We start from the raw sequence: 13,941 nt of genomic DNA, 5'->3' as shown, positions 1-13,941 counted from the left end.
AAACCACTAGAGGCGCTAAAAAAAATTCCAGTGTGCCAAGCGCCAACAAAAAAACAAAAATAACAACAAATTTTCAAACAATTAATTTGAAAATTTCCAAAATTCTAGTCACTCTGTATATACTTAAATGAGATTAATTTAATACCAAATAATATAGTAATTAACATGAATTACCATCAGGAAGTGTTTAATAATTTTTATTGCTGTATAAAATATAATTCAAATTTCAATTCCTAACCTAAGAGTTTGTGACATTTCAAAACAATAATACAATTATTATTGATAAAATAAAAGAAGAAAGCAATAATCATGAGTAGAAAACTATTGACAACTTGTTACTTAATATTAAATGTCTTCTTTTCGATAATTATTGTCCTTTTGAATAAATGGCTTTACGTACAAATTGAATTTCCAAACATGACACTTTCTATGATACATTTTGTAATAACATTCTTGGGTTTAATAATTTGCGAACAATTCGATGTGTTTTGCATTAAAAATGTTCCCCTTAAGGAAATGATCCTTATTGCAATGTCATTCTGTGGTTTTGTCGTTCTGACAAATTTGAGTTTAGCCCACAATACTGTTGGAACTTATCAGGTTGCCAAAATGTTGACAACACCATGCGTTATTTTTATGCAAATAATTTTTTACAAAAAATCATTCTCGATAACTGTCATGTTGACATTAATACCAATAATATTAGGTGTCATTCTCAATTTTTATTACGATATTCAGTTCAATATTTTGGGAACTGTTTACGCTGGTTTAGGAGTTATTGTCACTTCTCTATATCAAGTTGTAAGAATTTTTTCAATTTCTATTTTTTAATTAATATTTAAAATAGTATATTTTTGTAGATATAGAAATAGATATTTATAGAATTTTAGAAAATTTGTTATTGATTGTTCTCTTTCTTTTCAGCTGGTCAATAAAAAACAGAAGCAATTTCAAATGGATCCGATGCAACTTTTGTATTATCAGGCACCATTATCGGCAATAATGTTGTGGGTTGTTATTCCCTTTTTCGAACCTGTAGGAAAAACGTTTACTTTCGAATGGACTTTGTTCGATTTAGTAAGAATGGATTCAATTTTTTTTTTATTTTTAAATTAGATTTTAATTCTTTAAATCGATATTGATAGTATTAATTTTTGTATTGTTTTCCAGACAATGGTTCTTCTGTCAGGTATCATTGCATTTTTCGTGAATCTCACGTCCTATTGGATTATCGGTTACACATCGCCTCTAACGTATCCTTTTAAAGAATTGAATTATTTTTATAAATAATAAAATTCATCGCAAGAATTCTACTTTGAATATAATTTCAATTATATTCAAATTATATTATATTTTCAATTATTATGAAATAATTCAATTATTTTCTAAAATTTTGATAAAATTGTTTAGAAAAATTCAATTATTTTCAATTGGATTTTATTAAAATTCCCTTGATAGAATTTAAATTTTCTTTGAAACAATAAATTGAATTTGTATTTTTACAGTTTATTATTTTTTCATTATTTTTATAAATAATAAAGTGGTTCGCAGGAATTCAATTATTTTCAATACAATTTTAATAAAATTTTTATTTATAATTTAATTATTTTTAATTAAATTTCTTTAAAGAATTCAATTATTTTCAAAAATTTGAATGAAATTCTTCAAAACAATTCAATTATTTTAAAAAATTTGAATAATACTCGCTGTGAAAATTGAATTACATTTTTTCATCGGTTGTAAAATTCTTCGTAGGAATTAAATTATTTTCAAAAATTTTGATAATTACTTAAATAGCTTGAAACAATTCAATTATTTATCAAAATTTTAATTAACTTCCTCAAAACAATTCACTTATTTTTAAAAATTTGAATAAAATTTGTCGCAAGAATTGAATTACGTATTTTCATAAGTTATAAAATTCTTCAGAGTTAATCAATTATTTTCATTACAATTTTAAGAAAAATTGTTGATAGCATTCAATTATTTTTAAAAATTTCAATGAAAATCTTCAAAACAATTCAATTATTTTCAAATTTTCAAACATTTGTATAAAATTCTTCGGTGGAATTAAAGTATTTTTAAAAATTTTGATAATTAATTAAATTTCTTGAAAAAAATAAATAATTTTCAAATTTTTTAATAAAAATTCCTTCAGAAAAATTCAATTATTTTCTAAAGCACGGAAATTTTTTCTCAGTAATTCAAATATTAAGAAAAAATAATATAATTCTTTGTGACAATTCAATGATTTTTATTAATAATAAAATTCTTCACAGGATTTCAATTATTTTCCATACAAATTTATTTTTATTCATGGAAACTTTCAATTATTTTTAAAAACTTTGATAAAATTCAATTTTAGAAATCTTTAATTATTCTATCAATTTTTTTTGTTTTTGTATTTAAATAATTAAATTCTCAAATAATTTTTTAATAAGAATTGATTAAAAAATAAATTCAATTTTACAATTGAAATCAATTGGCAATTTTGTTTAATTTCATTGAAATAAAATTTATATTTTAAAGAATTTTACTTTCTTTTAAAAATTATTTTTAAAAGAAAATATTATTATTATTATTATTATTATTATTAAATTTTTTAATTATTTTTAAAAGTTCGGAAATTAATTCCATTTTAGAAAAATTCAGAAATCAAATTATTACCAGGATAAGAGAAAAAGTTAATATTTTTTATAGAAATCAGAAAATACATAATAAATTGTTTTTTTAATCATCAAATTTAATTTTTTTGCTACTTTAAAAAAAATAATAATTATCAAGTGCGAAGCCTGTAATGATTATACAAGTTTAGTTTTTACTTTAGACAAGTAGTTTAGATACTTCATTTTCACAATATATATATTTCTTAACTAAACAAATAGATATAATATGGTCGGACATTCCAAATTTTGTTTGCTGCTTTTAGGAGGATCACTAATATTCCATGAATCCCTAGCCATCAATCAATTAATGGGAATTACATTGACACTCGTTGGTATTATTTTATACGCTCACGTTAAGGTCAGTAAAAAAAATAATTCGACGAGATTATTAAGTTAATTAATTAATTTGATGTTTAACTTATTAATTAGATATTCAATTAATTAATTTGATGATTAATGTCATCATCTATTTAATTATCAACGAAATACTAATATTTAAATTTACAGATGAAAGATAACAAGACTTTGCTGCCGCAATCTTCAACTGAAGAACGAATGTCTTTACACAAAAAAAAGCAATTGCCATATTTTACACAATCTGTAAAAGATTGATTTAAATATATAATTTTTTAAGTAACTCTTTAGTGAATTTTTAAAGTTTATTCATAGAATAATTATTAATCATTGAAATAATAATTCCAAATCTTTTTAAATTTTAATCTATTGACAAATTTCAACTGTTGATTTTTTTCACCGTACTTCTATTTTTGAGTTTTATTAAATTTGTTTATAATTTTTATATATTTAAATTTATATTTATAATTTTTATATTTTCCAAATCTTTATCATTTTTATATTCTTTTTTGATTTTTCGTTTTTACAAACGTTGCGGACTTCAGCCTCATTTTAATTTAATTGTAACATGAATTTAAAAATATAAAAATTGTAAATATTGAAAAATATAAAAAATATAATATTTCGTTTTATATTATAATTAAAAGAATTTTTAATTCATTAATTAAAAAAAAATCATCGTTCGCGGGAGCAAAAGGTCAAAGTCACACCTAGGGCAGGGACTGTTGATTTACAACCGAAGTAGAATAGCTTATTTGTGATTCAAACATATCATGGCTCATATCATAGCTTTTTTCCCAGGTGCATCGGACCCTGTTGAATGAAACTCCGCATCGCTCTTATATATCACACGTCTCGTTTTTTCAGCGCTTATGAGTAAGAATTCTCCTCGCGCTATCCTCGTGAGACATCTTTTGATTTCTAAAAAAAACCTCATTATTCTCAGCACACAGTAAGCACAAGAAAGTACCAATCGGCAAGTGAAGCAATCTCTTAACTGTATCCCTTCCGCTGGTAAAACACTGACTTAGCAACTATTGATCGTGAGCGACACGCATGTGCCTCCCGTCGCGCAAAGACCGCGAGAATTTCAAACAATACACTCTTTTTTCAATACTTTATTCCCTTCTTTAAAAGAATTACATACTCAATTCTATTTTTATTTTAATCATTTCCAAAAAGTAAAAAAGGTCGAATTTTGATAAACGATTCTCTTCAGAAAAAATCAATTTGCAAAAAAAAAAGAATTACGATAATTATTGTATTTCTTTAAATTGAAAATTCTATTTTAAAGAAGAAAGTAAAATATTCAAAGACCACTGTAATTTACTCTAAAATCCACTATTGATGTTTTATTTTTAACTTCCATTTCATACAAGATTCTAATGTTAGAAAACATACATATATTTCGACATTAGTCTACAATTCTTCTTAAGTTCTGAAAATCTGGTGAATCCGGAAAAATCGACAAAACTGTAAATAGAATCAAATTCTAAAAAAATAATTTCCAACGTAATTCATTGCCAATTGAAAATCAAGTTTCATAAAATATCAGAAATCAAAAATTTCCAAATTATTATTTCAAAAAACTTGACGTCAAATTTGCAAATGAATCAAGCATAAATTCTCCTGTAACTAGAAAAAAATCCACAATGCAATATTTGATTTTCGCATTTTTTCTAAATATACAAGTAAAATATTTCATACATTTCATATAAAAGAATATTATGGTGAGCCAGACCGCGAGCGTGATCCACTTTTGGATCTTGAACGTGATCGACTTTTCCTCGAGCCAGATCTTGAACGAGATCCACTCTTTCTCGAGCCAGATCTTGAACGTGATCGACTCTTTCTCGAGCCTGATCGTGAACGTGATCCACTCTTCCTCGAGCCAGATCTTGATCGAGATCCACTTTTCCTCGAGCCCGATCTTGAGCGGGAACGACTCTTTCTCGATCCTGATCGCGATCGTGAACGAGAAACGGATCGACTCTTTGATCTTGATTTAGATCGTGAGTGCGATCTGGAACGTGAACGTGAGGCGGATTTCGATCTTGATTTTCTCGAACCAGATCTTGATCGTGAGCGTGATTTTCGTGAACCAGATGGCGAACGTGATTTTCTTGAACCGCTCTTTGATCTTGATGATGATCTTGATCTTGATCGAGAACTCTTTCGCGATCCGGATCGTGATCTTGAACGAGAGCCAGATTTTCGTGAACCCGATCGTGATCTTGAACTCGATCGCGATTTACTCTTGGCTGATCGTGAACGGGAGCGTGAACGTGATCGTGATCCATCCGAGTCGGAGACGATTCTTCGCTTTCCACTTGGTCCCTCTTTCTCGCTGTCGTCTCTGCTTGAAATAAATAAATAAATAAATGAACAAATGAATAAATAAGAAAGAAAAATAATAGAAGAGATAAATGAAAATAAATAAAAAAAATAATAATAAATAAATAATACAAGTGATGAATAGAAAATTGGAATTGTTCTCACCCGCGGGAGGCTTTACGACGATTATCGTCACTGTCTGACTCACTCGTTGATATTGTTTCCTTAGAAATGATTCGTCCCTTTTTGGGAGTCTCGACTTGGAATTTCTTCGATTTCTTCGAACTTCCCAGTTTCTTTCCTCGTTTCGCTTTCGGTCTATCGCTCTCTGAACCTGGTTTTTTGAAAAAAATATTTACGTTTGGAATTTTATAAAAAAAACTTTTGAAAATAATTGAATTTTGGAGAATAATTTTATTATTTTTAAATATAATTGAAATTTTGAAGAGAATTTTAAAAAAATTTTGAACATGATTGAATTTCGGCAAACATTTGTAACTTCTCTAAAATTCAAATTTTTTAGTGTTTCTAACTAAAATTCTTCTATAAATGCATGATTTTTAATAATTAATTAAATATATATTAAAAAATTAAATAAAACTTATTTCAGAAGAATTTTGGATTATTAAAATATTTCAAAAATTTAAGTTCTTTGAAATTTCTAATTAAATTCATTTAAAATTGAAATTTTACAAAATTACAGTTTGAAATCTTTCGAAGTTCATCTAATATTTATGAAAAGTGTAATCGCGACTCTTAAAATTCAATTAATTTTGAAATACTTGAATATAATTATTCGTTAAATAATTTCAAAGTAATAATTTTATGATAGTTGTTCAAGAATTAAGTTGTTTAAAAAGAAATTATTGTCAGAAATAGAAAAAATTAAAGGTTTTGTATTAGAATTGGTGGTAATTTCATAGTTTATGAGGCAAACAAAAACGACACCGAAATTCAGAATTTTCTTACGAATTCTAAAAGACTTAATTTTTCCATTACTTTTGATAAAAATCCATAACTTTTCCCTGAATTCTCTGATTTTCCTGACCTGTGACAACCCTGAATTTCCCTCTTGTTGAGAGTAAATAAAAAAATTACCTCCAGCGCTGTCACCACTACCAACTCTCCTCTTTCTTCCTTTGCCCTTCGGCTTCCTCTCGGTACTCGATTTTCTTTTGCGTTTCTTCTCCCGTGGCACATCTTCCCTACGATCACCACCCTCCGAACCACTGTCACTGACGTACTGATCAGTTCTGACCTTCTTTCCTTTTTTCTTCTCCGACGGCATATCCGAAAATAATAGCACATTTTTCGTTTTCTCCCTGTACTCGTGACGCTTCTGCAACATCTCCTCTTCCTTCTGTTTTCGCATTTCCGCCATTTTTTGCTGCTCCTCCGTTTGACGAAGCTTGAAAGCTTGCCTATTTGACAAAACGACAAAAACAATTAATAATTTAGAAATGAAAAAAATAATACAACCGTTCAAATGTTCCAAAGTTTTACCGTTCTTCTTCCTGCTTTTTGCGAAGTAGTTTCTCCTCCTCGTCCAATCGTCGAGCTCTCGCCACATGATATTGCGCTTGAGACAATAAATCTTGACAACGTCGTGATTCAGTTTCAGCCAATGTTTCCATTCGATCTCCATGTGAGGCTAAATATTGGAAGTACTTATTTGACAGTCCAAGTTCATGAACAGCTTGCAATACAGTGGTGAGAGTTGATTTCTCGTCTTTTAAAATTGAAGTCGCGAGTCTCTGCAGAACGAGAGCAATATTGTAAAGCAGAACCGTATCTTGAGGCGCCACTTTACGAGCCTGCGAAACAAATCATCAAAAAATGTAAATTAAAACGAAAAAATTATAACTTTTATAATAGAAAATTATTAATTTCATATTTTCTATAATAAAAAATTGTAAATTAAAAACTTCTATATTTTATTTATAAGGTAGCAATGTCTACAATTTACCTTCAACAGTGTCATTTTAGCTTCATGAAGTTTTCCCGCTTTGAAGTAAGCTCGTCCGAGATATTGCAACACTTCCACGTGATGATATTTGTAAAATTTCCTCAAACAATTTTCGTACTGTGTAAAAAAAAAGGAAATGAAAATTGAAATTATTTCAAGAATATTTTTTAATCTTACCATTTGAATAGCGCTGACGTATTGCTTCTGCTCAACGTAGATATGAGCGATATTTAACCAAACGTCACAAAAATCTGCAGTCGCTTCTCGCACCTGAGCGAAAATGTCTCGCGCCTCATTAATGCATCCCTTGTGTGCCAACACCGCACCAATTCCATTTGCAGCCCAAATATTCTTCGGATCAGTTCTCAACACCTGAAAAATCATACAATAAACAAAAAATTCGACAAGAAAATTATAGATATTTTTTTAGATATTTTTTTTTATTATAGATATTTGTTAATATTGATTCAATCTTTTAGAATTAAAAAATAATAAAATAATTTCTACCTGTTTATACATGGCCAAGGCCCGATCTTGATGCCTCTTCTCACGATCCTTATCCTTTCCACTCTGATGCAACGTCTGCAGCCAAATATTGCCCAAAGCAATCAACGAATAGGCGTCGGTGCTTGTTGTCGGATTTTTTAAAATTCTCTCAAATTTCTTTTGTCCCGGTCCCCATTCCATTTTTGCCAAATGAAGATTACCCAACAGTGACCATGCGTCAGGATGTTCGTTATTAATTCTCAATGCGTCCTTAAACCAATCGGAAGCCTCGTAAATTTGTCCCTTATCACGTGCCATGCAGCCAAGTCGTAAATAACAATCAACATAATTTGGATGCTCCTTTAAAATGTCTTTGTACAATTTTTCCGCCTTGTCAAATGTGCACAAGGCCTCGTTCAATCGCGCTAAATTATATGTCGTCGTCACTGATATTGAATTATAATAACCCGGATCGTGTTCTGCCTCTTGATTCGAGCGCGACAATGATTCCTCCAAATCTTTTCTCGCCTCCTCCAAATTGCCGAGACTGTAAACAAAATGTTTGTAAAAAAAATTCGCCATTCAGCAAAAGAAATGAGAATAAAAACGAAGACATTCAGCATTTTATTTTGAGTTCAAAAATTTAATTCTAGTACTTTTAATAAAAATCTCTGTCTTTTCCCTGAATTCCCATGACAAATGGCAATCCTGAGTTTCAAAAAAAAAAAATTAACTTTACCGATAGTGTAAAGAGCCGACGTTATTGAGAATTTCCGGTGGAATATCAACTCCGACTTTGTCCTTGAGAATTTTTGTTGCAATTCCATAAGCATTGAGAGCTCCATTTAAATCGGATTGTTCTAGAATTTGTGCCAATTCAATCCAGGCTTCCACATCATCCGGAAGTTGTTCAGTGACTTTTTTCAAATGATTCTTGGCAATGTCTCGCTTCGATTGAGAAGTTGAATTTGCATAAAGAGAGCCTAGAATCTTCATTGTCTCATAATTTCCCGGTTGAGCCTTGAGTACTTTCTCGAAACATTGAGCCGCCTAAGAAGTAAAAATAAAGTTAAAAAAACACATTACAATTTTTTCTTCTTCGAAAATTATTATCGATATTTAACTCACATTTTCAGAATCTCCTCGATAGATGTACATTTGTCCTAAACCAAAATGCGGAAGCACAAAAACAGGCGGTGCAAATTGTGTCGCTTGATAGTAGTATTGAAAAGCCTGATCGTAATCGCCCTTTGAAAAAAAATCGATTTTTAATTTATTTCATAAATTATTATTTTTTAATTATTAATTTTTGCTTCCTCATAGAGAAGAGCAATCTAACAATTTTTAAATTTCAAATAATTTCGTTACCTGGACATGGAAAGCTCTGGCTAATTGATAACAACTTTCAGCTCGCATCGCTTCATTTTCTGTATTGTGAAAAGCATGAAGTGCGAGATGTTGAACTTTATTGTAATCTTTTTTGAAGAAAAAATGATTCGCCAAATGATTGAGAACCATGGGATTTGTTGAGTCAATTGTGTACGCCTTGGAGAGCATTTGAACACCCGATTTTATACTATCTGGCAATTGTTGATTTAATTTCAATATTGAAAGTCCAACGAGAGCGCCAACACACTGACTATCCAATTCCAAAGCCCTCTCGAAAGCCAAACGAGCCTTCTCCGGATTATTCATTTTCATAAAACAATGTCCCATTCCCAATCTCACGGCCGCTGGACATTTTGGATTCGTTCTCAATGCCTTCTTATAAAATGCCAATGCGCCACGATAATCCTTTTTATTGAAAGCAATACAAGCTTTTCCCAACAATGATGGAATATTATTTGGCGATTGATTCAAAACGAAATTAAATTGCGCGTCTGCTTGATCCATTTTATCGCCTTCCAGAAGGCAAAAATAGGCACGTCCCAATAAATGATTCTATCGAACGAAAATAATTTTTGTAAATTAAAAATTAATAAATATATTCATATTCCGGAGCGAATCTAAAAGAATAAAAATCCCACCTGATCATACATGATGATTTTGTCAGCAGTTGTATAAAGTAAAGTGGCCTTCGTGAAGAGATCACGTTTTTTATCCTTATTTTTCTCGCGATTCGCCTCCTGGACATAATATGCAGCCAACATGTCAAGAGCTCGCATCTGATCTTTCTCAAAGTCTCGATAATTTGTATTTGCATCGAGACGCGATGACTCCAGTATTTTAATGAAATCATCAATTTTCGATTGCTTGTAATATTCAAGCTAAAAGTAGAAAACAAAAATAAATTAGAATATTTATATATAAAAATTTCTTTAAATTAATTAATAGTTAAAATAATAAAATACTCACGGCCAAGCTGACCCAGATGTGAAGGCTTGCATTTTCCTGCCGTAGAATTCCGAGAACTTCATCACCATCAGGAAGTTGATCGGGATACAACTCGATCACCTAATTTTTGTCGAAGAAAAAAAAACAAAAAATGCAAATTAGTAAATAACAACAATTGGAAAATATATTTATCGCAATAACGTACCTCATCCGTATCACGAAGCGGTATCTCAATGGCCGCCATCGCAATTAGCGATTTAGACCGCACTCTTTCTACAAAACAAAATAAACATCTTAGTTCTCTTCATTAAAAAAACTTATTTACAATGAAAAATAAGTCATAATAATAATTGCAAACATGTTATGATAAAAATCATAATAATTAAATAATAATTATATCATAATAATTAAAATCAAAATAGTTACAATAAAAATAAAACAGTTACAAACAAATGAAAATAATAGAACAAGAATTTCTATAAGATTACCAAAAATAATCGGTAAATTAATTTTCAAACAGAATTCCGACAATTATTTAAATATTCCATATGTTGGTCAACTGTTTAGAAAATAAATTAATTATATATATAGTTATACCTTACATACGAGTTTTCAACTATAAACAATTCATACACTTAGTGTCAATTTTTTTTGTCATTGGAATTGTTTCTTTTAATAAAAAAGACCCATTTTCAAACCTAGTATGTAAATAATTTAAATATCGTTGAGATAAAACAAGATAATAAATTCAACAATCACGGGATTGACAACTTTTTATTTTTTATCACTTCTGAACCGGTTTTAAACTTTAAAACATGGTTTCAATCACTTTTTTGCTAGCGAATAAACGTTCATTATTATAATAAACTCACCTTTATTTATTTAATCGCCAGATTTTACAATTTATGAAAATAAACCGGTTTGAAAATCCATAATCTCACAAAATAACCTCACTTTTGCGAATTATTTTATTGAAAAATGACGACAGCGTCCATCGTCCTTCCGTTCGCCATGACAGATTTATGACGACGTTTTTTATGACGACGCTTTCAATTGGTTCATTTTCCCGCCGCCAATTTAAATCGTCCTCTGAAAAAGTTAAAATAAATATAAATTTACAAGAAATCGTGTAAACAAATTTTTTCTAATCTTTCCTTCTGCAAACCATAAACAAAAACAACTACTCAACAAAATTGTTGTGTAAATTGAACTATAAATAATAATGAAATACAAAAAGTTGACGACAGTGTTGCCAATAACGTCTTCTTGAATTTTTTTCAGATTTCATTTTTCTTCGGATATAATATTAAAACGTTAATCAGTTTAAATATTATATAGTTAAATTATTAAAAATAAAACGGATTGTGTATTTTTAAATTTAAGCAATTTAAGAAACAATTTGAATAAATATTTCGGCGGGAAAATTGAAAACAAATAAATCTGGCAACACTGCTTTTTGCGATTCAGAAATTTCGATCAAACATTCAAGCGACAAAAGCGCAGGCAAAAATAGTTATAAACAAAGAAAATAATAATATTAAATCATGAAAATCGAGGAAGTTAAAAGTGCTGCTAAAACGCAGAGAATTTCTGCTCATACGCATATAAAAGGTTTGGGATTAGACGAAAATGGAATAGCAAATCCAGTGGCAGCGGGACTTGTTGGTCAAGAAATGGCCAGAGAGGTTAGAAGGAGTATTTCCACTCCAATATTAAATATTTAATTCACTGCTCCGTATTTTCTTCCTATTAATCTACTTTTAAGAAAATTAACTATTCCCTAGCTATTGACAAAGAATACCCAGTTTTTAATGTTTTAATTTTGCATCAACATAACCTCAAAAAAGCATGCCGGCGTTTTCATGCTCGAAAAAAAAACATTTTTTCAAATTCACTCTTGTTTACATAAATTCATTTGAATTATTTTGAAATAAATAGAATTTAATTCTATTCTAGGCTGCCGGAATCGTTGTAGACATGATAAGATCGAAAAAAATGGCAGGACGAGCAGTTCTACTGGCAGGTCCTCCAGGTACTGGAAAAACGGCAATTGCCCTCGCGATAGCGCAAGAATTAGGAAATAAAGTGCCCTTCTGTCCAATGGTCGGCTCCGAGGTCTTCAGTTCGGAAATTAAAAAGACCGAAGTTTTGATGGAGAATTTCCGTCGGGCAATTGGACTTCGAATCAAGGAGACAAAAGAGGTTTATGAGGGCGAAGTCACTGAATTGACACCGATCGAAACTGAAAATCCAATGGGTGGTTATGGAAAAACAGTGTCGCATGTTATTGTTGGACTCAAGACGGCAAAAGGAACGAAACAATTGAAATTGGATCCATCCATATACGAATCCCTGCAAAAGGAGAAAGTGGAGACGGGCGATGTTATTTACATTGAGGCGAATAGTGGTGCTGTCAAAAGACAAGGGAGAAGTGACAATTTTGCCACTGAATTTGATCTAGAAGCCGAGGAGTACGTTCCCTTGCCCAAGGGTGACGTTCATAAAAAGAAGGAGGTTATTCAGGATGTTACTTTACACGATTTGGACGTTGCCAACTCGAGACCTCAGGGCGGTCAGGATATTATGTCCATGATGGGACAGTTGATGAAACCAAAGAAAACGGAAATTACAGGTTTCGTATAAGATTTTTCTAATTACTATTTTATTCTTTCCTATAATTTCCTAATAGTTTGTTATTATTTTTACAATTTCCTACTTATATTCCTAATTGAAATAATTTATATATTAAAGATTCTCTTTTCTTTCAAAGGTTCTCTTTCAGGCCTCGGATAGTACTTTTTAGAATTTTTCTGACTATTTGCAAACAACTTTTTTCAATTAATGATTTCTCTGTCTCTCTTCTCCTTTCTTCTTTCTAACCTTTTCCTAAAATTTCAGACAAATTAAGAAAAGAGATAAACCAAGTGGTAAACAAATACATCGATCAAGGAATCGCAGAATTAGTCCCCGGTGTTTTGTTCATAGACGAAGTTCACATGCTGGACATTGAAACGTTCACTTATTTGCATCGTGCACTAGAGAGTGCAATAGCTCCAATTGTAATTTTCGCCACAAATCGTGGACAATGTATAATTCGTGGAACAGAAGATATTGTCTCATCGCACGGTATTCCACTGGATCTGCTGGATCGTCTTTTAATAATTAAAACTTTGCCGTATGCGAAAAATGAAATTGAACAAATTGTCAAATTGAGAGCGACAACTGAGGGTCTACAGATTGACGATGAGGCGCTTACAATTCTCGGCGATATTGGAACAAAGACAACACTTCGTTATGTGGTGCAACTTCTCACACCGTCAGCTTTAATTGCCAAAGTCAATGGTCGGACGAATATAAAGAAAGAGGATGTCGATGAGGTTGAAAGTCTTTTCCTCGACGCAAAATCATCGGCTAAAATTCTCACTCAACATGCTGGCAAATATATGAAATAGTTTTTTTTATTTCGCAAGAAGTGACAATTTACGAAAAATATTACAAATTTTTAGAGACTAAACAATTTTTTCTCTTTTCAGAAAAAAGTGTTTCAAAAATAGTTTGAGAATTTAAGAAATATTTCTTTATCAGAGTATTTATAAGAGTTAAATTAGATTTTTTTTTGGAATGACAAATTAAACGACGTAAAAAAATGTTATAATTTCTAAGCTAGTTTCTTAAGAAAATGACTATTTTTTTAATTTCTTTGAATACACTCCAAGAATCTAGTTCTTCAATTTCAATAAAATAGTTTAATTTATTTCAATCGATCTTTTTTTTAAATAAAACTTGACACAATTGTTTAAA

The 13,941-nt window shown here is 30.1% G+C and overlaps 3 protein-coding genes across 3 annotated transcripts; 2 read left to right on the top strand and 1 right to left on the bottom strand.

Annotated features, from left to right (window-relative positions):
- Positions 1-35: 35 nt before the first annotated feature.
- LOC122507226 (solute carrier family 35 member E3-like) lies at positions 36-3,303 on the top strand. Its single transcript, XM_043619836.1, has 5 exons — positions 36-801; positions 925-1,077; positions 1,171-1,253; positions 2,886-3,024; positions 3,174-3,303. Exons 1-5 carry the CDS (start codon positions 310-312, stop codon positions 3,276-3,278), a joined length of 972 nt encoding a protein of 323 aa, XP_043475771.1. The 5' UTR covers positions 36-309; the 3' UTR covers positions 3,279-3,303.
- Positions 3,304-3,712: 409 nt separating this feature from the next.
- On the bottom strand, positions 3,713-11,154 carry LOC122507224 (RNA polymerase-associated protein CTR9 homolog). Its single transcript, XM_043619833.1, has 14 exons — positions 11,013-11,154; positions 10,346-10,413; positions 10,162-10,260; positions 9,834-10,073; positions 9,175-9,747; positions 8,935-9,054; positions 8,546-8,856; positions 7,828-8,353; positions 7,498-7,692; positions 7,321-7,437; positions 6,858-7,168; positions 6,453-6,775; positions 5,520-5,688; positions 3,713-5,376 (listed from the first exon to the last, which is right to left on the bottom strand). Exons 2-14 carry the CDS (start codon positions 10,382-10,384, stop codon positions 4,746-4,748), a joined length of 3,654 nt encoding a protein of 1,217 aa, XP_043475768.1. The 5' UTR covers positions 10,385-10,413; positions 11,013-11,154; the 3' UTR covers positions 3,713-4,745.
- A 431-nt stretch (positions 11,155-11,585) lies between these two features.
- Positions 11,586-13,894, top strand: LOC122507108 (ruvB-like 1). Its single transcript, XM_043619649.1, has 3 exons — positions 11,586-11,825; positions 12,097-12,772; positions 13,039-13,894. The coding sequence occupies exons 1-3, from the start codon at positions 11,685-11,687 to the stop codon at positions 13,590-13,592; spliced, it is 1,371 nt and encodes a 456-aa protein (XP_043475584.1). The 5' UTR covers positions 11,586-11,684; the 3' UTR covers positions 13,593-13,894.
- Positions 13,895-13,941: the final 47 nt, after the last annotated feature.

Source organism: Leptopilina heterotoma, unplaced genomic scaffold, assembly GCF_015476425.1.
Source record: "Leptopilina heterotoma isolate Lh14 unplaced genomic scaffold, ASM1547642v1 Lhet_45, whole genome shotgun sequence".
Taxonomy (NCBI): Eukaryota; Metazoa; Arthropoda; class Insecta; order Hymenoptera; family Figitidae; genus Leptopilina; species Leptopilina heterotoma.
The sequence above is the reverse complement of the archived record's forward strand: the minus strand, read 5'-3'. Positions and strand labels throughout refer to the sequence as shown.